Source organism: Dermacentor albipictus, chromosome 1 (genome assembly GCF_038994185.2).
Source record: "Dermacentor albipictus isolate Rhodes 1998 colony chromosome 1, USDA_Dalb.pri_finalv2, whole genome shotgun sequence".
Taxonomy (NCBI): Eukaryota; Metazoa; Arthropoda; class Arachnida; order Ixodida; family Ixodidae; genus Dermacentor; species Dermacentor albipictus.
Window position 1 is genome coordinate 248,267,754 of NC_091821.1, and position 26,503 is coordinate 248,294,256.

The following is a 26,503-nucleotide window of genomic DNA, read 5'->3' on the forward strand; positions in this document are numbered from 1 at the left end:
AAGCAAACAAGTAACTGGAACGCCAATGCATTTCTTCGCGAAGTTCGGAATTTATATTTCGAAACTGGTGTCGTTTTGAGAATTCGCTCCAAGTGGATCCGCCTTACGAAGTCCACTGCTAGAATTTGTAATTTGCAATGTGGGTCATAAGATAATTAACTTAAAAGTTAATTAGTGCATTCTTGTTAATTAGTCGAATTTGCATTTCATTTTCTTTTGTGCAAGTAGTGTCCACCGCTATGAGTAGACCGGCTCATAAACTATAATTGAGCTATCTGCCAGAGGCAACCTTTAAAACACTTTGAAAGTGTTGGCTGAAACACCCTGTATATTAGGTCCCGTCACAGTCGTCCCGTTCCATTTTTGGTGTGTTTCACCGCTATACAATGCGTATGTTTCAACGCGTAACATTGCTGTACTGCGGCATAGCTAACTTTCAAAACCAACACTATGCAATGTTTTTTAGAGCTCTGCCGTTTAGGCGTACGTTTAGGTGTATACGGAGAACAAGCATTGATTTTTATTCAAGGCTAACTTATTTCGAGAAAAAAATTATCACAGAAGACCAGCGCCACGAAAACTACATAAACAACAGCGCGCAATTAGAACACGTTTACAATTTACGAAAACATAGTTCTCTAAACACCGAGAAGAATGGGAGCAGAGGCTCCCGGTTTTTTGTATGTCACAACTACATAAAGTCAACAGACAACGGCAACAAGGAAAATATAGGGTGAGTTACCTACTTGTGTCAATAGCAGCGAGACGACGGCGACTAGGTTATTAAGACAGTAATGGCATGACAACTGATTTTTTTGTACGGCACCCAAGAAAAGTTACAACACGCTCCGTTACGAGCTGGGCCGATTCATTGCAGCTGCTACGAGGAAACGACTGGAGAATGTGGGTCATTCCAAAAGGCGCTGCAGCCTAACACAGAATCACAAACCGCTACCTATCACGAGAGAAGAACAGGAGAAACTGGTGCGCTCTTGTATTTATAACCAATGCGCAAATCACCTCAAAAATGTAACTACCGTTGGCACGCGAAATGCGTGGATGTCACTTTACAAGTGAATGATTTTTTTTTTTTTCAGACAAACTTCCCACCAAAGAGATATTTACTGTTGAAGTGGATCTGTTTGCTTCCCATTTGAAGAACCGTTTGTTTTCCTAATTGTCCTGTGAATCGCGTGTTTTGTTCTTGTAGACGCGGATATGACTCAATTGGCCACTTTGTATGTGAACTTTAAGCACGCACGTTTTTATATTTGCAATAAATATTATGAATAAAAAAAGACGACTGGGACCTAACGATTAGAGCATCGGGCTATTATGCAGGGAGTCCGGGGTTGAATCCCACCACCGAATAGTTCAATAAAAAAATATATTGCTTTGGCTCTTTCGCCTGTTTTTGTGGTCGGTGACCTGATGTTGTGATCATGGGTGGTGGCCCTGTGTCTCCATGGTTTAAAATTTCTGCAGCGCGAAACACCTAAGTGCGCAAAGAAAGGTAAAAATAAAGGACGAAGAAAGAAGCATTGCAAGAGGACAACAGAAGGTGCTGTCATCTTGCAATCCTTCTTCCTTCGTCCTTTTTTTACCTTTCTTTCCGCACTCAAGTGTTGCGCACGCTGCAGAAATTTTAAACCACGGACCCAAACGAACTGGCCCACATCGCTATCCTTTCTTTACGTGTCTCCGCTGCCTATATATCGTGGGGATGAGCGATTCTAACGCGTCCCCTGATATCTTGTTTTCCCGCGTAGCTACTGTCTCCTGCAATGCGGCTTCGCCGCGTGGCCTGGGGCCTGCGGCGGTCGGCGTGGTTGAAGCGCAGTAAGAGAGATGGCGCGAGTGTTGCGCTGCTAACGCCGCCTCACAGCGGGGTTGCTTGGGTGCGGGAAAGAGAAGGCGCTGCCTCTTTGGTTCGCGAACGGAAAGCAGCGCGGACGTACCGCGCGTGCGCTGATCCATACTTCTGCGAGACCGTCTCGTGAGGCCTCGTGCGAACGCGCCACCGTTCGCGTGACCGTACGCGCGAACGACCAGGCGTTGGGATCCAGCATGGGGCGAACATATTTGCTCGCTATCCGGTCGCGGTGAGTCGGATTTCCGCGGCTTGTCGCGCGTCCATCGGCATGTTTTGTGGATAGCAACTCGGCTAGCAGGCACTGATATATGCAAGGTGCAATAAATGCCCTTGCGATTGTTTGCACTACTGTGTTGTCGTTCCTTTGTCCCAAGAGCAAGGGTGTGAGAACCCCACAATATATATAGGCTTACGGTGCGCGTTTGTCACCGATATCTGCTGCGTGTCTCTTGTCGAGGGGCGCAGTTCCTTCTTGCCGGCTCACCCCGAGTCCCACAGAGGGTAGCATCTCTGTGGCTTGAAAGTGGAGTGTGTGACCTCCGTAGAGTAAACCTCAAGTGAAGAAACCGCCGGTGCGCAGCCATTGCCGTCGTCATTGCGTTGTCGTCCCGCCGTCCTGGTCACGTTGCCGTCGTCGTTGTCGCGTCATCATTTGCGTCGCCGTCGCTTTGCCATCGTTGTCGTGCACCTTGTCATGCCGTCTACCGAAACATGTCCACGATGCAGCCGTCATCAAGCATCGTTATCGACGTCATCGCTATATACCTCGGAAGTATTGCTAGTGTTGGTGTGTGCATGTGGGTCCGTGCAAGCTATTCGCTGAATTTGACAATCATCTTCGACGGCTTCTTTCTTTTTTCTTTCAACAATTTTCATTGAGGAGGGCCGCATCGACTCCTAAACGCAAACAACCCAACCAGCCAGTCACAGCCTAGCCTCGCCTACACTCTACCCCACCTGTGGCTTTACCTACCTGTGGCCAACCAGTTACAGCCCAGCCACTGACCAGAATAGACTATAGTGTCACGTGGAGTGACTTATGAAAGACACAGTAGCAATACTATGAAAGACGAAACTAACTTTTATTGGGCGAACCTGTGCCCACGAAAGAACAGGCTACACTTAAAGAACGGCGACAACGGCGAACACAGTCGGCGATCGTCAAAATCTGATCAGCGGGTCGAGCGCGTCGGCTTTTATACATCAGCCGTCGAATGTTCCAGAGTAATCGCTGGGACCCACGTGCCTTCCACAAAATTCTACATTATTCGCGTCACGCACACATGCAATCATATTACACAAGGTTCGGCCACAGACAGTGGATAGAACTTGAAGCATCGATAACATTCCAGAAACTTCCGATACATGCAGGCGCGTGCCGCGCTGTGCGATAACATTTATTAGGCAGTGAAACGTGTCGCCCGACAAAGACAAACAAGTACACGTGTCAATAGCATATCCTTGCCCCCTCGCCTTGCCCTTCCTGCTCACCTATCTATCGTAAATTTATATATATTTTCGAGCACCGGTTTTGTCATTCTGGTGGACATAGTGCAGCCCTTTCAGATGTACCGAAAATTATGCCTCCAAAGTCAAGACATGCTAAATCTCCTCTTTAAGGTTGTTAATAGCAGTATGCATTCCCCAAAACTTCTTGATCGTGTACAACTTAGCTTACCGCAAGAAATCCACCGGGCAGCTTCTTGGGCGAGTTGATGTTGTTTCATGCGATACTGGGGTTCGCGTGGAAGGGCAAAGCGAGGCGCGCAAATGCATGAGCACGTACCGGAGCGCTCTGTAGCAGCTGATGTTTTGTGAAAATTCCGTGTCTTCGATATACATAATCGTACAGCCGTGTGACACGCCCTTTTTATGTTCCTGCTGAATTTAAGAAGAAAACTTATTTTTCCGACAACAGAACTGATGGTGTTGGGACATACTTGGAACCTTTGCTGATTTTCGCTTCTGCAGCTGTAACTTCTCTGGTCAATTTACCTTTGTCGGAGCTTATTAGGCTGCCCTTTGAAAAAAAGCGGCAAGCAACCGTATAGTCACTGGCAGTGCGTTGACAGGCGCCAGTCTCTGTAAGGCATAACGTTTTGTTTGTGTTCTAGTAACCGGCCATTTACACCTGTCTCGCCGATGTAGCTTCGGCCCCATTGACAGTGGTACATTTTAAACCACTACTTCTGCACAACGAATGAAGTGCTTCTTCTGGCACCGTCTCGGGCTTTTCGTAGTCAGGACGAGAGTGTCAACACTGACGCTTTTCTGGCGCCGAAAAAGAAACTCTATTACCCCTACCTGGCTGGCCACTTTCTTCAGTCAATGCGACATGTCTTGTATAGATATTAGAATGAGCGCAACCTTCTACTTAATATAGTTGCGCTCGCAGGAACGCCATCTGGGTTCCGCCCTTTAATACGTTGCTTGCCACTGCGGCCTTGCTGCAGTAATTAAAAATAACGCACAGCGCGAAAGACAAGGACTGCGAAGACGACATACACAACGCTGACCCCAGAAACATGCACCACGAATACGTCCGCGCACGCCGCACAGCACGTGCCACGTATACGGCTGTCACCAAATCCCTTGCTCGCCACGACGGTGTGAGTTTCGTCGACGCCGCCGAATATCCCTATGGTTCCCGCTTTGCAGCCGTCACCATTCACCATGCGTGAAGGCTCTCTCCACCATGCTATCAGCCTAGCGAGCTCACACGCTGAGGAAGCTGAAGAAGTGGCCATCGCGCTAGCCACACTAGACCCAACATGCCAATACCATCTTCTCTGACTCCCGCTCCGCCGTTATCAACTATATCAACGGCCGTATTTCACACCAAGCCTTGCGCATCTTGCAACAAGCACCCCGCTCAACCGACCATCAGGTTACACTCGTCTGGTTGCCATGGCTCATGTAGGCACCGCCCACCAGCACCTCCCCAACCTCAACGAGGTTACCCACTCCCTAGCGCGAGGCCTATAGTTTACCGCGCGGGAGACGGGGAGGCTGCCCCCACTGGTAGGAATCGCCTGACACGCTACAATGATCTTGTGAAGTCCTACTTATAGCATAGAACCTTCCCCGGCCCACACAACAAACTATCCCAAGCGCAGGCTACAACTTTCCACCTGCTACAAACAAATACTTACCCCTCGTTACAACGTTACAACAAGATATACCCAGACGTTTACCCCAATCCCACGTGTCATATCTGCAAGACACAGCCAGCTACACTTCCACACATGCTTTGGGGCTGTACACAACAATACCCCGACACTAACCCCACGAACCTCTCGTCGAGATGGCACGCTGCTCTGCGTAGCTCCAACCTTGACGACCAACTGCTACCCAGCAAGCCTGCGAGGCGGCGAAGAAGCAACACCCCGACGTCCCCACGTGGGAAGCTATAGGCCCAGCCACCACCTCTTGCTGGTATCAATAAAGTTTATTCAGTCAGTCAAACGACGTCCGACGCCGACAACGGATTTTCTGCGACACGGGCTCTTTAACGTTATCGCGTTAATACATGCCGAATACATGCCTTGAGCGGCCAGTCCCGCGGCAATATTGCGTGTACTCGCGGGCTTCTTTCACGCTCAGAAAAACACTTTTATGTAGCACGTATTCAACAACAAGAAGCTGCACCGATAGTTTTTTATGTCGCTCTACAATTTTCTCATTGACGCTTTTCAACTAATTGTAATATCTGAGAAGTTGATTAAATGATTACGACTAACGGCCTTGAAGAAGACAAGTCCCCTTGTCGAAACGTTGGCTCCTGTTTTCACCTTGTTCTCGTTTTGCTCATCGTCTTGAATTTCCATCTCCCACCTTCCCCGTATTTTACGACTAATTGTGTAATTTGGCGGAATGCAAAAAATAATCTGAGTATCTCTAAGCGACGGCAAACATTACCTTGGTTCTGTCCAGCTATGTGGCATTGGCATATATTTAAATCTTGGTGCATAATACTTGGGACAACCTGTATATCTGTGTATGTATATTATACCGTTTCTCACGTGCGCGAGTATACCAAGACCACCAGGTTGTTCCTGGGCACGTTAATAAAATTGATTGACTGATTATTGATCTTCGTCACACGCTAATTTCAAACTTACAGACACCGCCTAAAAGCCTTCAGTGTCACAAGGCAAAGCACACACCACTGCACAGTTCATAGGCAAGCTGGCCGCGTGGGAATGGAAGAACGGAACCACGTAATGAAAAGGCAAGGCCCTCGTTAAAGGCGAAATTATTTTAGCTCCCTCCAGTTCTTTTCGCGACCATAAACCAATGATCAAAAGTTATGTGGATAGCGACTGTTTACTGTCATTTCCTGTGTGCCACGGGGTCGCAATAAACCAAGGGTTCAAAGATCGCTGTAACTAAAGAAAGCACGAGGATGCAGCTATGTTTGTACCAAAGGAGGCAGGTCATCTATACTACCGCTTAAACGAGCAGCCAAATAGCACGCACGTCACTGAAACTCTAGTGTGACGTACAGGTTTTCGTCGTGAATGAAACCTTCCTGGTCTCCCATCTCCAAGCTGAATTTCGCATTGAAGCTGCTCGTGCTGCATTGATCCGGCCAAGGTTTTATTACTGCATGATGGTCCATCAAAATCGCAGCTCTGACGTCCTTCGCCTCGTCGCTCGGATGCATCACGATCACGTGGACTGTTTTTGCGAACTACTCGACGAAGCTGTTGCAGCAGACGAAGGCCGAACGATACAAGCTCGAACACACGTTCGTTTCCTTGCTCTGCTTACACAGTTTAGCTGTGTAGCCGGCCGCAGGCGTTGCGAGTCTTCAAAAGCACATTTTTTTTCTCCATGAGCTTGCTGGCTCAACTGTAATTACGTCTGAGAACTCACGTGCCGCCACAAACACATGTGCCTTTGAAGGAGATCGAAACGGCCCAGCCATCGCTTTTTTCGGTGGAGGAAGGCATCAATCATCTGGACGCTTGATGACCTCTTTGGTGTTCCACAAGACACGGCCTTAATCTTATATAGGCATGTCGCTAAATAACCTGTGCCTTTGACGGCAGCGTCCTGCTGACTTCCGTCACCCGATGCCAGCTCACCTAAGTTTTCCAGCTCCATGCTTCGTGTGTATAGGTCCTTCGACAACGCTATTATGCTGCGTAACATTCAAAGGTCGAGTCTTGGCCGGGCACTCGCGGTATAGTGGTGCACCAAGTCCTTGCGGACGAAGGCAGCGTCGCAATCGGTGCATTTCACCTGTTCGTCCGAGCAGCCGTTAATATGAATGTTCTTTAAGTTCAGAGAACATGCCTGTGAAGCCGCAGGTGTGGTTGATGCAGCGAACGCGCAGCTGCATTCCATATGATGGCGCTCGAATTGAAACAAAGTAACACAGGAAGTAATATCGGGTTTGATCTCTCATACAAACAGGTGGGTAGAGCAGCTGAGCAGCAGCTCCCAGGTTTATTTTATGCGGATGACATTGCGTTGCTAGCTAACAAGCAAAGGGATTTGCAACGTCTGGCTAATATCTGTGGACAGGAAGGCAACAATTTAGGTTTGAAATATAGTGTTAGAAAATCAGGTGTTAGGGTATTCAATGAAAACATTGAACAGACAGTGGCAATACAGGGCCAGGAAATACCTCGGGTAAGACAATATAAATACCTTCGTATATGGATAAACGAAGGCAATAGATAAATGGAAACACAAGAAAAAACAATAACAGTGGAGGGGAAAAGAAATGCAGCCATAATGAAGCACAGAGCGCTATGGGGATACAATAGGTACGAGGTCCTCCGAGGTACGTAGAAAGGTGTGATGGTTCCAGGACTTACTTTTGGAAATGCGGTTGTTTGCTTTAAATCAGGGGTACAATCAGGACTCGATGGGAATCAAAGGTCAGTGGGTCGCCCCGCATTGGGCGCTCCCGGGAAGACTACAAATGAAGCTGTGCATGGTGATATGGGCTGGACTAGTTTTGAAGTGAGGGAAGCTCGCAGTAAAACTGAGTATGAAGAACGACTGAGAAATATGGAAGAAAGTAAATAGGCTGGGAGAGTGTTGAGGTATCTGTACAGGAAAAACATTGATTCACAGTGGAGGAAAAGAACTAGGAAGCTTACCAGCAAGTATGTGGACTGTAGGGTGGGCAACACAGCAACATAGACGGTCAAGCGGAAAGTCAGAGAGGATGAAATAATCTTATGGGTGGCGCCAATGGAAAGGAAACCTGCCATGGGTAACTACTTAAGAGGAAAAAGCGAAATCAGGAAAGAAACAATTTATGATAACTCAAAGGGCAGCTCATTACTTTTTGAAGCGAGATCGGGATGCCTTAGAAAACGCACCTATAAAGCGAGATATAAGAAGGAAGAAGAAGCATGTGCTTGCTGCGGTAAAGCTAGGGAAACTATGGGGCATGTTTTATTAGAATGTGAAGACGTCTACCCAGCGGTCGATTTAGGCACCACTGGCCTCCTTGAAGCCCTTGGGTTCAGCGGGAGCAGTGGAAAAGTAAACATGTCCGCAATAGGCATTAGTAAGAGGCGATTGGAGGACTGGTGGACGAGAAGTAGGGAAACGACAAAAAACGAAGACGTACAAAAGCACAGTTAGCAATAGGGGATCAGAAAATTTGGGTGTGGGAGTTTATAGTGTTTATTTTTTTATTTTTTATTGTTTAACTTAGGTAGGACATTAGACAGTATAATAGCAAGAGCTTGGTGGCGCAACCTACCGCACCGTTCCAAAGGGGACGCTCATAACATCCATTCATCCAGCAAGGTCCCTGGATATGCTTGCTTTCTTTAGGCTTTTATTTCTTTGTCTTCCTTTTAATTACTATATATCGTACGCAGGGACATTAAAACACAGCGCTCCATTTTTTTCTTACTCGAAAAATACTTGTGCCACTAAACGTTATACTGTTCTTGGAAGGGCAGCTTTCCCTGCTTTTGACGATTTATTCATCATTACGGACATTTGATCAATTATGTGCGCTGGCTCGTATCTGTCGTTGAGCGAAATGTCCTTTTTCAGGTTAGTAGTATTTTAAAAAAATTTAGATCCTATTTTCGCGATAATTGAAATTATTTATAGCCGGACGAATGCTGCCTTTCCAGTTAAACCCCAGTTACCCTCTATATCTAGCCACGCTTTTGAGAGAATATCAGGCTTCCAGTCTCACCATCCTCAATGTAAGACCACTATACCAAGTGTGTTTTTTAATACTATACAGAATTTTACTGAAATTGCCTTCGGCATATAGCTCAATTCTATTTCTCGAGCTGGACCGCTTGAAGATGCGGACGTTACTTATACATTACATAGAAATGCACAATCAACTAATTAACAAAATGTCAGTAATTAAGTTTTACCAATTTACTTTATGGTACATATTGCAATTTACGAATTTGTAGTCAGCCAGTACGCAAGGCGTATCCACTTGCAACGGATGCTCAAGCTGATATCGGTTTCGCGGCACTCATTCCCAAAGTGTGCGACGAAATACCCTGGCGTTTCAGCGAGTTTTGTGTTTCAATGCATCAAACGGCGGTTTGTTAAAAAGTAGGTGGAACGATAGTTCATTCTCTTTTGCGGTAAGTTTGACAGTGCATATTGCAAAACCGGTGTCATCCTGAGAATTTATTCGAAGACGATACGCCTTGTGCACTCACCGCGGCTACAAATTCGTAAATTCCAATATGTGACATAAAATAATTAATTAAAATAATAATAGGTGACATTTTCCTAATTCGTCAATTAGTTAATTAGTGACGCGCTGTAGTGCCGTGGGCAGTGACTATGCCCCATTGTCACCCCCAACTCGCTCAAGAAGACATAGTCTTTGATCGACTTCAACTGCACGTTGTATCGCTTTCCAACATTTTCCTGTTTCTGGTCTCACCATAGGGATTGTCACCTGGTTCACTGCGCATCTGTAAAAACGTCTTTAAATTGACGGCTTCCGACACAAGTAAGAGTTTAAAGTTTGAACCAGTCCATGTCTTTCTTCTTTCTCGTCCTTGTATAAGTTGAAATGCATATTTCTTTCAGAATAATCATTCAACTGGCCCTGCAACAAGTTTGCGCAGTAAGAAAAATAACATTTAGACACCAGCACTAAATAGTTATTACAAGCCAATACTGGGCTTACTGTAACCTACCTCGCTCGATACAAACTTGAAATATTTCTTTACTTAGGCTAATAAATAATGGGACTCCGTCATGTCTTGTCCCCAAATCAGCTTTTGTATATAATAACGGTGCGCCAGTTTGAGCAGTGCAACCCAAGCCTACCCGAAACACGTATAGTAAATGCAAAATGCGGACAGGCTCGGCATTTTTTCGGGAATTCATCATTATCTTAAAGTTTAAAATTACAGTTATATAAATAGTAAATACGGGTGATAATTATTGTGTCCTCAAGTCTTTCTTTCTTGTTTGTTTAGTGTTTGTTTAGGTTTATTGCGAAGACAGATAATACCAGACGTTTCAGAAAATGCATTAAAAGTAGAGAAGATGTGCTATAGATAAGCGAATTTCTCGCGATTGATTTTATCGCAAAGGCATGCATGCTCGCCCGACGGTGACGTAGCACGCGACTCATGAGTATGTGCTGAGGTGTGACACTCGCGCTTTCCAGCGGCTTATGAATTCCCGGTGAAACTTGGCGCAGAGGCAGGGTAGCATCTAAGGAAGTTATTACTGAGGTGCGACTGTTGCTAGTTGACGAAAACTTTTCTCAAAATCCCGCCTCCAAGATATGGAACCCGGTGGCTAACTGGATGCCATTCCTGAATGAATTTTTTTGGACTATCTTGATAACCATCAGAATGATAAACTTCATTGCACGTTATGCATCCCTCTTCCACGTCATCATCGTCGTCATCATCACCCTTCATCAGACCTTTACGTCACCGTTCCCCCTCCCCCTTTTCAGAGTAGCAGGTTATAGAGCGAACTGGCTCAGGCCAACCTCTCTCCCTTCCTTCAAAAATATTCTATCCCTCTCTGGCCGGCGCGTTCAATACGCTGCGGAAATCAGCCGCCTCAGCTAACTGCATGTCGGGAAACAGTTATGATCTCGGGTGAGGGAGTTCAAGCCTGGCGTCAGGACAACCGACTTATTCCGTTAAAAAGTTATTTAGCCTAGCTTTTGTAATTACTAGTCTTATTACTCACCGCTAGTCATCTTAATATGTATACCTCTGTGGTAAAAGCAATCCCGAGGAATCCGCGTAATGATTGCACCTTCCCTATTTCTAAGGAATTTCGAACGTATTTTCGAACACCTCGCATTAAGCGTGCGGAAAAGTTCGACACAGGAAACATATCAAATGCGGTGCCCAGGACTACAAATATCGATTTATTATGGCCACATAGATATAAGCCAGACAGGGCGCTGTTTAATCAAGCACTGGGACTAAGAAAAAAGAAAAAGGTGTGGTCAGTTCGCAGTTGGCAACACACTGTCATGACTACAGTTGTAACGTGTTTCTTCGTGCAACTGTTCGTTTTGCAGCGTCAGAAGGCGTTGAGGCGAAACTTCACAAGAACCGAGTATAAGCGGTGTTTATTAGTGAGAGCCTTAAAGCGACAAGAATGAGCGACACCAGTTTAGTCTAGAGCGGCAGAATATTCGTTCTATACTCTCCATTTTCATTCATTTCAATCTAAATGATCAATCACTAATGGCGCAAATGAAGACAAAACTTTCTTTTTCGCACTCATACCTCAGCGCTGGTATGCCAGTATGACAACACGAATTTCGAAGTGTTTTCTCGTATTGAGGCCATTTTATTGCGACCGGTACAGGCTTTCGAAACTTGCTATAGGTTGAGTCCTTCGTTATTTTGGAGTGCAATGTAGTCATTCTCTACCAATAATCAAGTAACCAGGGCCGAGTAAACGCTGTCGAAATCCATGACGTCACGGCAACTGATACGAGAAACTTTCAGGGCGGTGTCGCCACCCATCCTTAGCCGTTGGTCTTAGTTCTTACGGCAACTCGCCGTGGTCGCTTAGTGGCTATGGTGTTGGACTGCTAAGCACGAGGTCGCGGGATAGAATCCCGGCCACGGCGGCCGCGTTTCGATGGGGGCGAAAACGCCCGTGTGCTTAGATGTATGCGCACGTTAAAAAACCCCAGGTGGTGCAAATTATTTCGGAATCCCCCGCTACCGCGGGCCTCTTGGTCGGATCGTGGTTTTGGCACGTAAAACCCCACAGTTTCCCTTTTAGCTCTTAAGGCAAGATTGAGCGATCCTGACAGCGGAGTTTCCCGGCGACGGCCGCGCCACCTGTAGCATCGAAAGCGCAACTCTGGCACTGATCCAACTTCAGTCGACGGCGTAGAATCCAGCTGGTGCACGTGTTGTTGTTATGACCGCGTGTGATTCGAAACTTCTGAACCACGTGCGCCACTGTCCTGCAGATAAACGTTCTCATATACTTAGAACGACAGAAAGCTGAGCTAGTTGGTATAAGGATTCATTATGCAAAAAAGACGTGAGGCGTGCAGACAGGACACAAGAGTAGAGACGTGGACAACGCGAACGCTTCTCTTGTGTCTCTACTTCTCTACTCTTGTGTCCTGTCTGCACGCCTCACGTCTTTTTTGCATAATGTTCTCATATACCGCGGTTTTACGATGGCAAATTTGCAAGACATCGAAAACTGCCCAGGAAAGAAAGCGTGCGGACGGCGGTTCTGCTGCGTCAAAGACTCTAGCGGCCGCGCAGGACTGGCTGCTCTCTGACTCTACAGATTTTCTGGCCGGCCGTGGTTTTGTGCTCGCGCTTCCTTCCTGAAGGATCGCACTAGAAAGTACTGTAGTCAGTAGACTGAAGTTTTAGGTCGTGAAGGAGTCTTGCCGGAAAGCCGACTTAATTTTTTTTTAGATTCTCCATATCATTTAGAGGTATTTATTTTGCGGTACGAAACGTACTGCGTTGTGGCTGCAGGTGTTCTGGCTTGCGTGAGTTGCTGAGGCGGCTCTACTTGGGTTCAGATTGCCGGATACGGTCACCCGAGTCTTGGCTGTCGGTGGCGTGCCGGTGCCTCGGCAGTTGCAAACAAAGTACTGCGGTTGCTTGGCAGAACATAGCAGTCTAATACAATTTTTGTGCAAGTTGTTTAAAAGAGCCTTTTAGTAATTCGAAACGATATGGCGCCTATCGGCCGTGGCGGCCGCATTTCGATGGGGGCGAAATGCGAAAACACCGGGGTACTTCGATATAGGTACACGTTAAAGAACCCCAGATGGTCGCAATTTCCGGAGTCCTCCACTACGGCGTGCCTCATAATCAGAAAGTGGTTTTGGCACGTTAAACCCTATAACTTAAATGGCGCCTATCATCTGTGGCCAATCAGACTTCGCAAGCGTGTCAACAGAACACCACGGATGAACACGTTTTGTCGACGGTAACTCAAATGGTTGGCCAAGAACACCCACGCCTAACCCTTAATAAGCTCAGTCGTGCCTGCTCACTCAATTGAGCTGCTTGATAAAAGCATAATATGATAGTTGAGTTTTTTCACGTCCAGAGATACGCTGTAGTTGTGGATGCCTTGCTGGGAGTGATACTTAGCCAGCACAGTCACACCGGCGACTTCTTTCACGCTGTGAACGTGCCCGGCGGCATAGGGCTTTTTCCCTTTACGGCGAATGGCAGGGCGGATCCGACCGTCTAATTTTGAGATTGGTTTGAAACAACACAGCAAAACTTGCGCCATTGGTTCGTTTCAAAACTAGCATGAACATTCGATCACGCTGGTAGATCCGCGTGGGCAGACCGTGGTCCGTCAGTGTCAGTTTTGACGGCAGGTGCCGCAAGAGGCGCTGACAATCGCTGCTCGGTCGCGCCGCCTGGGTAGTGTCAGAAGCGTAACCACAGCACTCCTCTTTAGTGTTCTTTTATGGAGCGTGCGGTAAAATTGCAGATCCCGTAATTCCCTGTTGCAGTGAATGTTGAAGCTGCGCGACGCCTCGGCAGCCGGCGGAGAGCGTTCTCATATTTTATAACTGCGTTCATGCAAGCTTTAGCAGATCCGAGTGATCTCTTAAGAGTCGGTTGATAAATGAACTTTGTAAATATCTCCAGGCCTTTAGGCGTTCGCCCTCAACTGACGCCGATCTTGATGTGGGCATCGGCTAACTCTTTGGTATAGCACGAGTATATATATATATATATATATATATATATATATATATATATATATATATATGCCGACATGTGCTGGTGCATATATTTTAAGAGCGTAGACTGTTGGGCCAGTTGGTGCATCATGTGGTGTCGTTTAGCGGAGAAACGGGCGGGAAGAAACGGAGTGCACAGGACAGACGCTCACTTACAACTGAAGGCATCGTGATCAGCTGTTCCTTTATTTCTAAGAACACGACCACGTTTGTTTTTTCAGGCTTCTGCGGTTATGTGGTTATACTTGTGGTAACGTCGGTTCTCGGACTCGGATGCTTGAAGACGAGATATCTTACTCTCATTCCGCTAGCTGTTTTTCGGTGACGTGGCCGTTTGGTGCCCATTTATTTATGAGAACCTTTAGTTTGCATTCTGCACACGAGTCGTCCATCTGCTCGTGCGTCCTTGCTTTTCTTTTCTTTTGTCACTGTTGTCTACTGTATACGTAAGTTGGTGTTTTTTATCTTTGCACTCTTAATAACGGGGAAGACTGTGGCCCGCCCTTTATTTAATGTAGCGGCATCATAAAGGAGAGTCCGGTCTCGGTCGAAACTCGTTACCCAAGACGACTTTGGGCGTTCTGTAGTCCAGACATCAAGAAGAAGAATTTTAATGACTGGAAAATGTAGCGAGGTCGGCCGTATAATGGAGCATCTGGCCTGCTACTCTACGTAAGGGAAGGGGAAGAGGGGAAGAAAAAGGGTGACAATGGGGGATGATAATGGGAGGAACGAGGCGAAGGACACATTACACAACAGGTATATTGCTATACGATGCGCAGAGCAATATCAACATTGCTACAAGTGAGCGATAGCTAGTAAGCGTGGTCATTCAGTAACATGCATCATTAAGTGGGGTATTTTTTCCCGCGCTTTGATTCTACTGAATTGATACATTAGAGGCATGCAATCCCGCATGTGCATTTGTATGTTGTCTTAAGTAAATTTTCTTCCTCTCGCTGTATATGTTCTTTTTCTTTTCCTATAAAGAGGGCGAATGAATCACGCTCTTTCGAAGTTTGCGCGCAACTCCAACGCATCTTATAGGAGCGAGCGCGTCCGGCCAGTCTCGGCTGCCCTCGTTATCGCAGAACAGACGGTCCAGTGTCGGTCGGCCGGCGTCAAAAGCGTGGCACGGCTAGCGAGAGCCCAGATGCAATCGCCCTCCTCCCGCCACGAGGGGTGAGCAGCCGCGGGTGGAAGGGCGCGCCCCCTCTCCGCCGACGGGCCCTGGATTGGCGCGGTCTTATTGAATTAGGGAGCGGGGAGCAGCATCCTCCCATGATGACGGCCATCAGAACCCGCGCGCGATGCCGCTCTCCCTAAACACTCAGCACGTTGCCCCCCTCCGCGAAGGGAGAGCCCCCGTCGGGGTCCATGACGTCAGCCCGAGCCCCCGACTAAAGAGGGGCGGGCAGCGGCCCCCTTCTCTCCCGAGTCTCCGCCTGCTTCACGCCCGTCCCCGGCGCATTGTCCCGCCGGGGGCCAATCCCCAGGCCGGCCGCCGCGGTGGCCGACGAGTAGAGTCGCCCTCTCGACCGAAGGGCCAGAGCGAGCCATGACTGGCAAGGAGCGCGCGTCGCCCATCTTCCGGCCCTGGGCCCAACAGCAGAGCGCCGAGCCCCGGATCGTGCAGCCCGAGCCGGTGTACCTGCTGCCCGCGGCACTGCAACCGGCCTTCCCGATGACCGCGTGGGATGTCGCCGCCGCCGCCGCCGCGCACCACCACGCATCCGCGCACGCGCCCGCGTTCCTCCAGCAAGAGCTGGCCGCCCGGTGGAAGGCCAAGAAGCAAAGGCCCAAGCGCTTCCAGTGTCCGCACTGCAAGGTGTCTTTCTCGAACAATGGACAATTGAAAGGACATGTGAGAATCCATACCGGTACGTTCCTCTCCTGCTCTTCGCACGAAAGGAAAACGCAGTGGCACAACACGCGCGGTGGCCAGCTCGAGACTGGTGCATACTGTTGCGCCGTCGTGTTCTGTCACAGCGGTGATCCTTTGGTTACGCAACTCCAATAAGCGACCGACCTCACTCAGAGTGTATGTGTGTGTCTTCTGTAGCTTGAACGATAACCTTCTGGTCACTTTCGTTTTTTTTCCTTTTTACAAATCTGAATCGTGCTTTGTGCTGTTTATTTTTTTTTTCTGCGTACGAGGTTTCTCTCTGACATCGTTCTAGACATACTGGCCAAATCATTCATAATGTTCGAAAACCTTATATAATCGGAGTCCTTAATGGTGCTGCTCAATCATGCAGTAATGTATGCGATTTCAATGTCTACTCGTGTAGTTTCGTTTTTGATTTATGAAGCTTTGCTTTGCATGTACAGGTATATGCGTGTCATCCGACTTTCTTTCCTCACGGGCATACTGAAATATAAACATGCAGATATTGTCGGCAAGAATCTTTCGCAAACGTTTTGATTCCACCCCACATGCTACAAAAGCTACCAGGTGCTTTTGTAACACGCATGCAAGATCGAGCGCAGACAGAACTGGAGACGGTGAATATTTCCTCACTTATGGAACAAAGGCGCGTGGGTGGGGCATTTTCCTGCACATCTGCCCGTGTATTAGTGCTGCATGCATGCAATAAAGAAGAATAAAAGAAATCAGCTCACGCTTTGCTCTAGTGGAAAAGCGTGCCACACGTATACGGTTGGATTACGTCAGCTGCGTGAGCAAGCTTAATACTCGATCTTGCAGTCGTTTCGCATTTGGTGTACGTTGGTTTCACGTGAGCACATCTACAGCATTTTGTCTGTAATAGAGAATCGTTCTGTAGAGATAGCAGGATAGGAATAAATATAGGGAGGTTCAAGATCCGGTTTGGTATACCTTACTGTGGGAGATGGAAAACCAGGAACGAAACGTAAGGGGCAGAGAAGACCTGATATGGGCCCGTGCGCACCGTATGTGGGAGCTACACTGAACTGTCGGTGACCCTCGTTCGGGCGTTTACTCGACCAATACAGCATATTTAGGCCGCAGGAAATAATAACTAAAGACTATAGCGAAAATAAGGCAGGCTATAGTTGAAAGACTCGGTACAAATATTTACCCTGTGTCTTTCTACACGACATTGCTGTTTGGCTTTCTGCTCTGGTCTTTTATTGTTCGTTATTTGCTCACCAGTCCCATGTTTATCGCAACTCTGAAGCCTTAAACGCTGCCACCATGCGCTCACGCTCTATGATGGAGCTTTAAAGGGAAAAGAAAATGCGCTCACTCTTGTGCGGGTAAGATGGCCACGCACAATCTTCATTCATTATTCAAACAAATCCCGCAGCGCCAACAGGCATTATTGCGCGGGGGATAGAGCAAACTAAAACAAATCAGCAAAGTTTGGTGTCACGACTTCCACCGGTAGCAAATTCCATTCCCATACGGTCCTAGGAAAGAAAGAACATTTAAAGACATCTGTCCTGGGGAGAGAGGAGCACAATGTAGTTTTTTAACGCGAAAGATTCAGCCTCTCTTAACGTGATAGCACAAAAAAGGTGACGAATGGTAGTGAACGCTCGGGAAAGCGGAGGATATATACTTAGAGGATAAATATATGCATACCGTGCCGTGAGTTTACAAAAGCAAGTTTCAGCATTAAGTACAATAAAGTTGTGCGTTGACTCCGCGTGGCTTCAGTCGTCAACTAAGAACTTGCAGCCACGGTACGTGGCTCGCACTTCATAAAGCGTCTCTCCTTGCCAACGCGATTCTTTTCCATTCCAATTTTTTTTTTGCCCATCTGTGTGTTTCTACACAGACACCTTTCGTCGGCTGCTTAAGAAGCTCAGGTTGTATACGAACTCCTCGGCTATCAGCGGCTAGCAGCAATTTTAACATTAAAGCATCGTCCAGCATGGAACTACATGCTATAACTGCTGGCAGAAGTTAATTTTGTTGCAACACACTTCTTTAGAGCAGTGAAGTCTTTCACGTTTGTAACACAATTTACTTTGTGACCTAATTTTCAGAGCACGAATAAATGAAAATAGTTTCAAGAATGTGCGCCACTAAATTCAACTTAAGTTTGGTAGGTCATAGTCACCATGCGCAATTCTTTATATTCTAAACATACATTTTTTTGTATAATGGGTTGAAAACCTCCGAAGAATAGAAATTTTAGGCGAAGTGAGAACATCCATTTTCATTTTCATCCAATGAATTTTCAATAAAGTGATAAGCTTGAAGAAGGCAATATAGGAATGCACAAGGACGTTCAAGGCAAGAAGGGCGATCTTTTAAGCAAGTTCACTTTTATATAGCGGTAAAGCGTAGTGCGGCTTCAAACACGTATTCCTGTGTGAACATGCAATGCATCTTTATTAGGGTTGGCATATGCGGCAAATTATTTATTTCGCCCCTGTACTTTCTAGTAGCGATACAGATAAAAATGAGGGGGTATTCAAGTTGTTTGTATATTTGCCATATACACAGCACCTGACATGTATTCTACACTGGTTTATTGCGGCTTCTGTATATACTTCCCTTAAGTACACTGTCGTCCTTTATGAAAGGGAACACGCCAGCGCGTGGCATGCACTCTGCGGTGGCTGCCTACAGCACCATCAACCGACAGTTTAAGAAAGCACGTCCGCTTTTGGCGTCATCTGTTGGCAAACAAAATAACGAGTCATGGCCGGTGCACAAGCGCTGCCAGATTACGCTCCCTCTTCACTCGCGCAACGGGCGATGGCTGTAGCACATCGTCTGCCGCCAACAAATCGAGCGTGGTGCACAAGCACGGTCGTTATTTTGTTTGCCAATAGATGACGCCAAAAGCGGACGTGCTTTCTTAAGCTGTAGGTTGTTGGCACTGTAGGTAGCCGCCGCAGAGCGCAGGCCATGCGCTCGCGTGTTCCCTTTCATAAAGGACGACAGTGTACATTGAATCTTGCTTTTCCCTACAAAACATGTAGACAACCGTCACATATATGGTTGGTATGAAATAAAGTTTTACGTCATATCATAACCGAATGCCATATTGCATTTTAACCTCTAAAGGGTGAATGACGTAACAATATGTGCCCCGGTTCTTTCGTGTATCGTGGCATGTTTGCTGCGGCACAAGCCAGGCATTCAAGTGAGGCTGACGGCTTTCGTTTTTTACAGCGAAGCTGTATATGGATAGCCGATGCGTCCGTCCGTCTGTCGATCGCCTGTACGCCGAAAACTCCTCCGGCGCAACACTGGGCGCATGTACGAAAAGAGAGAGAAAGAGAGAGGCATGCAATTAGCCAACACCACCTACATAGCACAAGGCCTGTTTACTACACGATCCATGACGTCACGCTACCTGGCCCGCGATTTCCATTGACAAAGCTGGCGTGATGAAAGCGGTGACTTGAAAATCCCTGTTGCCTACTCGGGAGCATCCCCATTAGATTCTATGGCAGTCTGGCCAGGTAACACGACGTCATGGATCAGAGTGAAAAGGCATTGTGCTACCTTGGTGGTGTCGGGTTAGCTGTGCCAGTAGTGACGTCATTGCTCTCTGTCGTTGCCGAGCGCGCGCGCAGCAGTTTCTCTCCGGCTCCGAAATGGGTAGGCCACACGTTGTACGTACTCCTGAGGAGCAGGCAGCTTTCGATCGGCAACGCCGCGAGCAGAACCAGGAACGAGCTCGTATGCGCCGTGCCGATGCTGGAGCCCGGGCACAAGAACAGGCTTGTGCAACCGAGCGCAAGCAGCAACTGCGCACCGAGAATCCGGCAGCCTACAAAGCCGTCGTTTAATGAACCGTCGGGATTAACCCAGTGACGAACACCGGAGCCGCACGTTTCACCTTCGCTGGTTAACCATCTGTACGGAGTGCTTGGGCGGTGACTTTTTTAAAGAGCACACTCTCAATGGTTTTCGCCGCATACGTGTGCAATCTGAATTTTCAAGACTGAGTCATAAACTCAGAATAACCCAACCTCTGAAATTCTTATGTGTGCCGTATGTCTGTCTGATAAGTATAGAGATTGCGCCTTGTTGTTCTCTCCAGAAATGCGGTCGGTAATCTGCTACGAATATTTTCTTCTCGACAGATCGAAATTAGCAAACTTAGTTCGGTTGCCGCAAAGAGGTGGTGCAACATCTTCGACACTGCCATAAAATAACCTGATCAATCACAAGGCAGTATAGCGCCAGCAGAAACTGCAACACAACAACGAGTACGTCATCACGCCGTCATTACACGTCCACAGTTTATATTCAGATTGCGCACATTGCATGTTCACATTACACGCATTGTGTATACATCGCAACCCATGAGATGCCATCAACGGGGCTTTGCAAGAACTTCTAGAATTTGTGTGGCTCTTTTTTTGGATTCAGTCCGAATCCAAAAAAAGAAAAAAAATGCTATATGAGAACTTGGGACAGTAACGTGACTTCTAACTGGCTCGTGACTACTTGGCCAAAGATGGAAGCCTTAATTGCCGTAATTTATATTTTCGCTTTATTGTCTCTTGAACTAAGAGCTCTTTGCCTGGGTACTGTATTAAAAAAAATCAAAGATTGCGACGAACGGTACACATTTTTCCGCAATAGTACCAATGGCTCCTTCCTTTGTCGTATCAGAAAATATTACGCGAAAAGTTGGAACAAAGCAAACACATGAAGTGATATCGCTGCGTAGAAGTAAAAGTTTGTGTTGAGGCACTGCAGACAAAATAGCCACTCGGAAATCACTTGGCTAGAGCGTGACGCTTTCTGTCGAGGTGCGTTTCACCTTGCACAAAAATGTCATGCAAAAAAGTATTATTGCGGCAAAGACGGAAAGCGTTCGGTGGTGACCGTAACTATACTCCATCTCACAAGTTGTTTCCAGCACTGTGGAAGCTGCCGGACTCCTTATCCAGTAAGAAGGCCGAATGACCCTAGAGAGGTGTTCATCCGCGCCGCGTCGGCTGCTCCGAGGCTGCTAAATTCGCGGTACGTGCATATGCAAAGGTTCTAACAATACACGTATTGATGTAACACATAATGTACCAAGCAAAACCAAAACTCTCCAATCCTGTCATTAATGAGACAGTTACGCTCGGAACTATATTTCTGCTGCGCAAGGATATTGCCTGTGTACGCCTCGTACCTTCCGCAATGCTGGAAACGACTTGCGAGATTGAGTATATATGCATTCTATAGAAAGCTCGCACGCGGGCCGCGGCCAAGGTGAATGCATCTTCTGCGTTTATCATAACTTATGCACACTATATATCGCAGCCATCATTGATTCTCATTCTGGTAATTTGGTTGCAGAAGCAGACGATGTGCTGTTATCGTGACAAGTGTTGCAATCTCCGCCGCACTCAAGGCCTGTTCTTTGTCACGTCTGCGCAGGGGAGCGCCCGTTCGCCTGCGAGCACGAGGGCTGCGGCAAGACATTCACCCGGAACGAAGAGCTCACGCGACACAAGCGCATTCACACGGGACTAAGGCCCTTCCCGTGTCCATTGTGTCAGAAGCCATTCGGCCGCAAGGACCACCTCAAGAAGCACGTGAAGACGCACGAGCGAGCTCTGCTTCCTGGCCTTCCCTACTTTTTCGGCGGCGCGCCGGACTTCCTCTTCATGTGAGCCCCACCGACAAAATGGACACACTTCTGATGACCCATCGCAAATGTCTTTTCTGTGAACAGTGCAGCATTCTCCGAGGACAGCATCACCAATTGGCCGCTGCTTGGAGCTTGCCACTCCTCGCTAAAAAAAGTGGGGTCTAGAACGAACCCGATGTATGCACAGCGAGAAAATTTCGTGACTTGGTTCACCTCGAAGGACAACTGTACTCTACGTTGTTGCTTTTTTTTTTCGCCTTGCAGCTCTTTAGCGTGTGATTATTTGTCCAACTAAGAGAACCTTCCAAATTACCATTCTTCCAGTAATTAACGAAGGTATCGCTGTTCTTAAAGCGTTAATACGACTCAACGATACCTGCCCTCTTGTAATTGCATGCATGAGACATTAAGCCTCCTTGGTCATGAGCTAGGCTAAGTAAGCGTTACGTGAGACCAGTTCCGAAGCTTAACCTGTGCAACTTTTCCAAGTAATGTCTTCTACTGCAGTGTTCAAGTAAAGAAGTGTGCTAGATGAACGAGAAAGTTTGATAATTTATGACAGCATATTTATATAGTGCTCCTGTACAAAATGAGCGAAACTTGTACATAAAATATTATAGTTTTGTACAAATACATAGACTCAATGAGTGCCATAAGAAACATTGCTACACAAAGTGAGCACGACAGGGCCGGGTAACCTTGCAGCATGCCCTCACGTTCTCTTGCCTTCGCATCACATTTCAACAGTGGGTCCAAGTGTGCTCAGAAGTGAGGAAAACTATTTTTGATGTGCAAATTTTATGAGTGCTCAGACGTCTGCATCAGAGCAGAACATATTTCTACAACTCTCTTGCTGTGAGAACAATGCATTATCAGTGAATGCGTCATAGGATTGAGTAGTTGTGCGTTGTGATATATGCTACCCCTGAGGCAGCTGCCACTAACCTTTCTGGCCTCATCCCTTTTTCTATACCATATGTATAGTGCCATGTTTACCAGCACTTTTAGTGTTAATTTAAACCTTAAATTACACGAACTTCTAATTTGTTTATGTCTTGTTAAAGAGAAAACATCGTTCGTCACCGATTATTATTCATATCGATTCTCTATGTCGATACGGGTTCCGAATTACAATACACGCAAAAATTGTAACTATTATTTTATATCACCATCGTTACCAGCCAATTGAAACCTCCCAGTGAAACTGTACTTCTCAAAGCTCAGAGATTACGCACGCTATAAGTGCAGGCGCTTTTCAACATTGTGAGCCCATCCTTGCTCAAAGCTGGCCGTTGCCAACAGCCTCGATTTGTGTACAAACGATGCATGTAATTATTTTACAGTTTCTTTTTTTTGTGCGTGTGTGTGTGTGTGTGTGTGTGACCTGTCCTGAAAACTCCAAGGACCCTGGATTCTGTCAGCGAATGCATCTCTGAGTCATCGACAGCACCGCTGTTGTTAGCGCGAAACTCAAAGTTCACCATTCTTGTCATTGTGTCCCTTTTTGTACATATACTATTTTCATATTTATTGACAAAATAAATAATTTATAATGATCCTGTCTTTTCTTTGCGCAACTGAACTACGAAACTATTTTAATCGAAGTAGCAAAAAAAGGAACGGAAGAACGAAAACAAAACGTGCTACAACCAATTCAATAACGATTCAAACCCACATATTCAATCATGAAAAAGTGCTTACAGTAAATTCAGCAACCTCTACCTCAAATAGCACGCCCTGAATTATAGCAGGACTAACACGTTCAGTTTTCATTACAAGAGTTCACTCTACACTGCTCCTTTGATGCCCATGTGACTTTGGTTTCAGCTGCCGCGGTGACTCAGTCACTTCAGCGAAACTTTAAAAGTATGCATATGCCACGTAGCTGGACAGAATCAAGGTAATGTTGTTTGCCGACGCTTGTAGATACTCAGATTATGTTTTGCATCTTGCCTAGTTACAGAATTAGTCTTAATTTACCAATCAACTTCTCAAATATTATGATTAGACGAAAAGTGTCAATAAGAGAATTGTAGAGCAACATGAAAAAGTCCCGGTACAGCTTTCTGTTACCCAATACGCGCTACATAAAAAGTTTGTCGAGCGTGAAAGAAGCCCGCGTGAAGCGGATAATGAGATTCTGTAAATCTGTCCCTTTAATTACTGCATTTAGCGCAATGCATTATGCGTACTGCATTTAGCATTACTGCATGAGCTTTAGCGCACCCGCGCTATACGCAATTTGACACAAGCGACGATAATCTCAAATAGCTATATATATAGTTGGGGTTGGGAAGATAGAAGAATCCGTGCGATTGTCGCCTAAAGAAATAAATAAAAAAGTTGCAGCTTCGCACGAAGGGCGAAGCATCGATTGCGATAGCGAATTAGCAGACATAGATACGAAGCATATTACTTTTACTGGCCGTATCAACTTGTAAACATTTGCTTGCTAACTAAAGTAACAAGCATGGGGTCAGCGCGCAAAGCAAACACGAACACATCTCACTCGATGACCGCGGACACTCGCTGCCAAATCGCTGGCGTAAGGAAACGTGGCAGTAGCAGCGAGCGAAATGACCTTCGCGCTGCCTATCGCTTCAATGTAAAGTGAGCGCCAAGAATGCACAGCACGCACAAAGCTACGAGCTCCCGACGCACCTATACACTCTCAAGATACGGCTGCACGACCGCGCGCAGCCACCGCATGCACAGTTGTAGCCGTAATAGAATGCGCCCCCCCCCCTCCCCGCTTGCCTGCACAAAGAAACCCACAACTGATCGCCGAGGCTGATTATAGGCACGAACACGCACGCACACATTCCACTGGGTGCTTTGTACGCCTCATCGCCGCAGAAACTCCGGTCACGCTGACTTAAATTGCTTCAGTACATCTCACAGAAACGTTTCCCATGCAGAAGACGCCACGTCGTAAGAAATAGTCCGCGCGATGCGAAAACCACCAGAAACTGCCGCCGAGCGTATACGTTGGAATACAACATGGAGCGCTCGCCCAAGTCAGCATGTCTATCCGTAGATGACGCCACTGCCTACGCAATATGGCGGAGCGCATTAAAAAACAGTCTATAGACACAAGCGCTCGTCTAGTCCAATTGCCTTGAAGACGTGCATTAGCGCTTTGGTGGCCTGAAGGTTTGTTGGAATAAGAAATGAATAAGCGTTCGTGAAAGCGGCGCCCAACTATACAGGCGGTTCCACCCTGCAGTTCCAACAGCTCTAGCGGAGCAGTGATTGTCCCATCCAACCCTTCATACAGCTCAACCTTTCGCATGTTGTGACATCGACAACGACGGAACTTGTGGTTATTCAAGGTGGTGAGGATGATGGGATTCAACAAAAGCCTAATCGATGGGCAATTTTAAGCGACTCCAAGGCCACCCTACAAACTCTACAGTTTGCCCTGTATCGTGGATCTCACGAGTATTATACGAAATTAGACATGCATGCTCGCCGCCAAGCTTTATAGAGTACGGCCATGACATTATATTTCAGTTCTTGTCGAACCAGTGCAGAATTACCGGTAACGATAGGGCAAATGAAGCCGGGCGTCCGACTCACCATGCAACAAGACCATGCAGTGAGTGTCAATCAGAGTTGAGGTGTGGCGCCCTCCATTCTATTCCCACTCCATTCCAGAGAGTGGATGTCCCCGCAATTTCACTCCTTTTAACTCCTCGCCAGTTATATAGAGCACTTTTTATCGGATTCTATAAGCTATAGCTCTCCCATGCTTGCTAAAACATGCAAGTCAAATATTCGAGAAATTCAGAGCGTGCAAGCACAGGCACTACGTGTTTGCCTAGGGATTCCGAGGAACGCCTCAACAGCAGGAGCCACTATAATGGCTCAAGACCATCCGATCACGACTTACATTAGCACCGACACGCTTAGGGCCCATGCTCGTCATGTTTCACGGATGCAATCAAGCTCTCTTGCCTGCCTGCCAGAACGACGAGCACAGGCGTCCTTCTCCAACAATGTCACAATCCATTGCGCCTCCCTACCATCGGGCTTCACACCCTCAGCACGTTCAACCTCAGCTTTGTGGTGTTTAAAACAACCTCAAGTGCCTCTTACGGTTCCAGGAATAAGAAAGAAGACCGACCTGCCTACCCTGGCCTTGAAGCAAACAGCTCTGGATTGTTTGCACGTTTTCTACTTTGACCGAGTCTACATATATACGGATAGCTCTTCCACTCAGACCAGTTCCACCGGCGCAGTGGTTATACCATCACGATCAATAAACATCCGATACAAGATTTCTCACTTGACAACATCAGCCGGTTCGGAGCTTGTTGCCCTCCGAGGTGCCGTTAATTATATTAACAACCAACCGGCTAATCGGTGGGCGATATTCTGCGATTGAAGGCTGCCTTACAATGTCTTCTGTCATCTCTTCGTCACGGGTCCTGTGAACAACTCGTGTCGGAGATACGAGAAATACACCATCATATGATTGCGAAAGGACACGACGCCGTGTTTCAGTGGCTGCCTGACCATTGCGGTATCTCCGACAACGACCTCGCTGACGAAGCTCCTAGCAATGCACACGAAGGAGCAACCCTTGTTTCTGTACCTTTATCGCGGACTGACGCAGCCCAACAATTAAGCAAGCTAGCGCACCGTATGACATCGGAGAAGTGGCACACACCTGGATTCACCCAAAATCGATTGCATTCCCTCGACCCATCTATGCATCTGCATGCGGCTGTTACAAGGGCTTCCGCGAAATGAGGAAACAATGATGTGCCGCCTACGCTTGGGCGTCGCATTCACCAATGCATATACGTTTTTGATTGGAATGGCTAATAGCGCCGAGTGCAATGCCTGCGGTGTCGAAGAAACTATAGAACATCTACTGTGTATACTGCCCAT

The 26,503-nt window shown here is 47.0% G+C and overlaps 1 protein-coding gene and 1 pseudogene across 1 annotated transcript; both read left to right on the top strand.

Moving 5' to 3' along the window:
- Positions 1-10,532: 10,532 nt before the first annotated feature.
- Positions 10,533-10,693, top strand: LOC135901796 (U4 spliceosomal RNA; annotated as a pseudogene).
- Positions 10,694-15,624: 4,931 nt separating this feature from the next.
- Positions 15,625-21,629, top strand: LOC135900270 (Krueppel-like factor 13). Its single transcript, XM_065429712.1, has 2 exons — positions 15,625-15,946; positions 21,394-21,629. Exons 1-2 carry the CDS (start codon positions 15,625-15,627, stop codon positions 21,627-21,629), a joined length of 558 nt encoding a protein of 185 aa, XP_065285784.1.
- The last annotated feature ends 4,874 nt before the right edge of the window (positions 21,630-26,503 follow it).

Bases quoted from the DNA above. Each gene is read 5' to 3' on its own strand.
- LOC135900270 (XM_065429712.1), top strand. From the start codon at position 15,625: ATGACTGGCAAGGAGCGCGCGTCGCCCATCTTCCGGCCCTGGGCCCAA. The intron at 15,947-21,393 runs GTACGTTCCTCT...ACGTCTGCGCAG, and splicing joins ACATGTGAGAATCCATACCG to GGGAGCGCCCGTTCGCCTGC.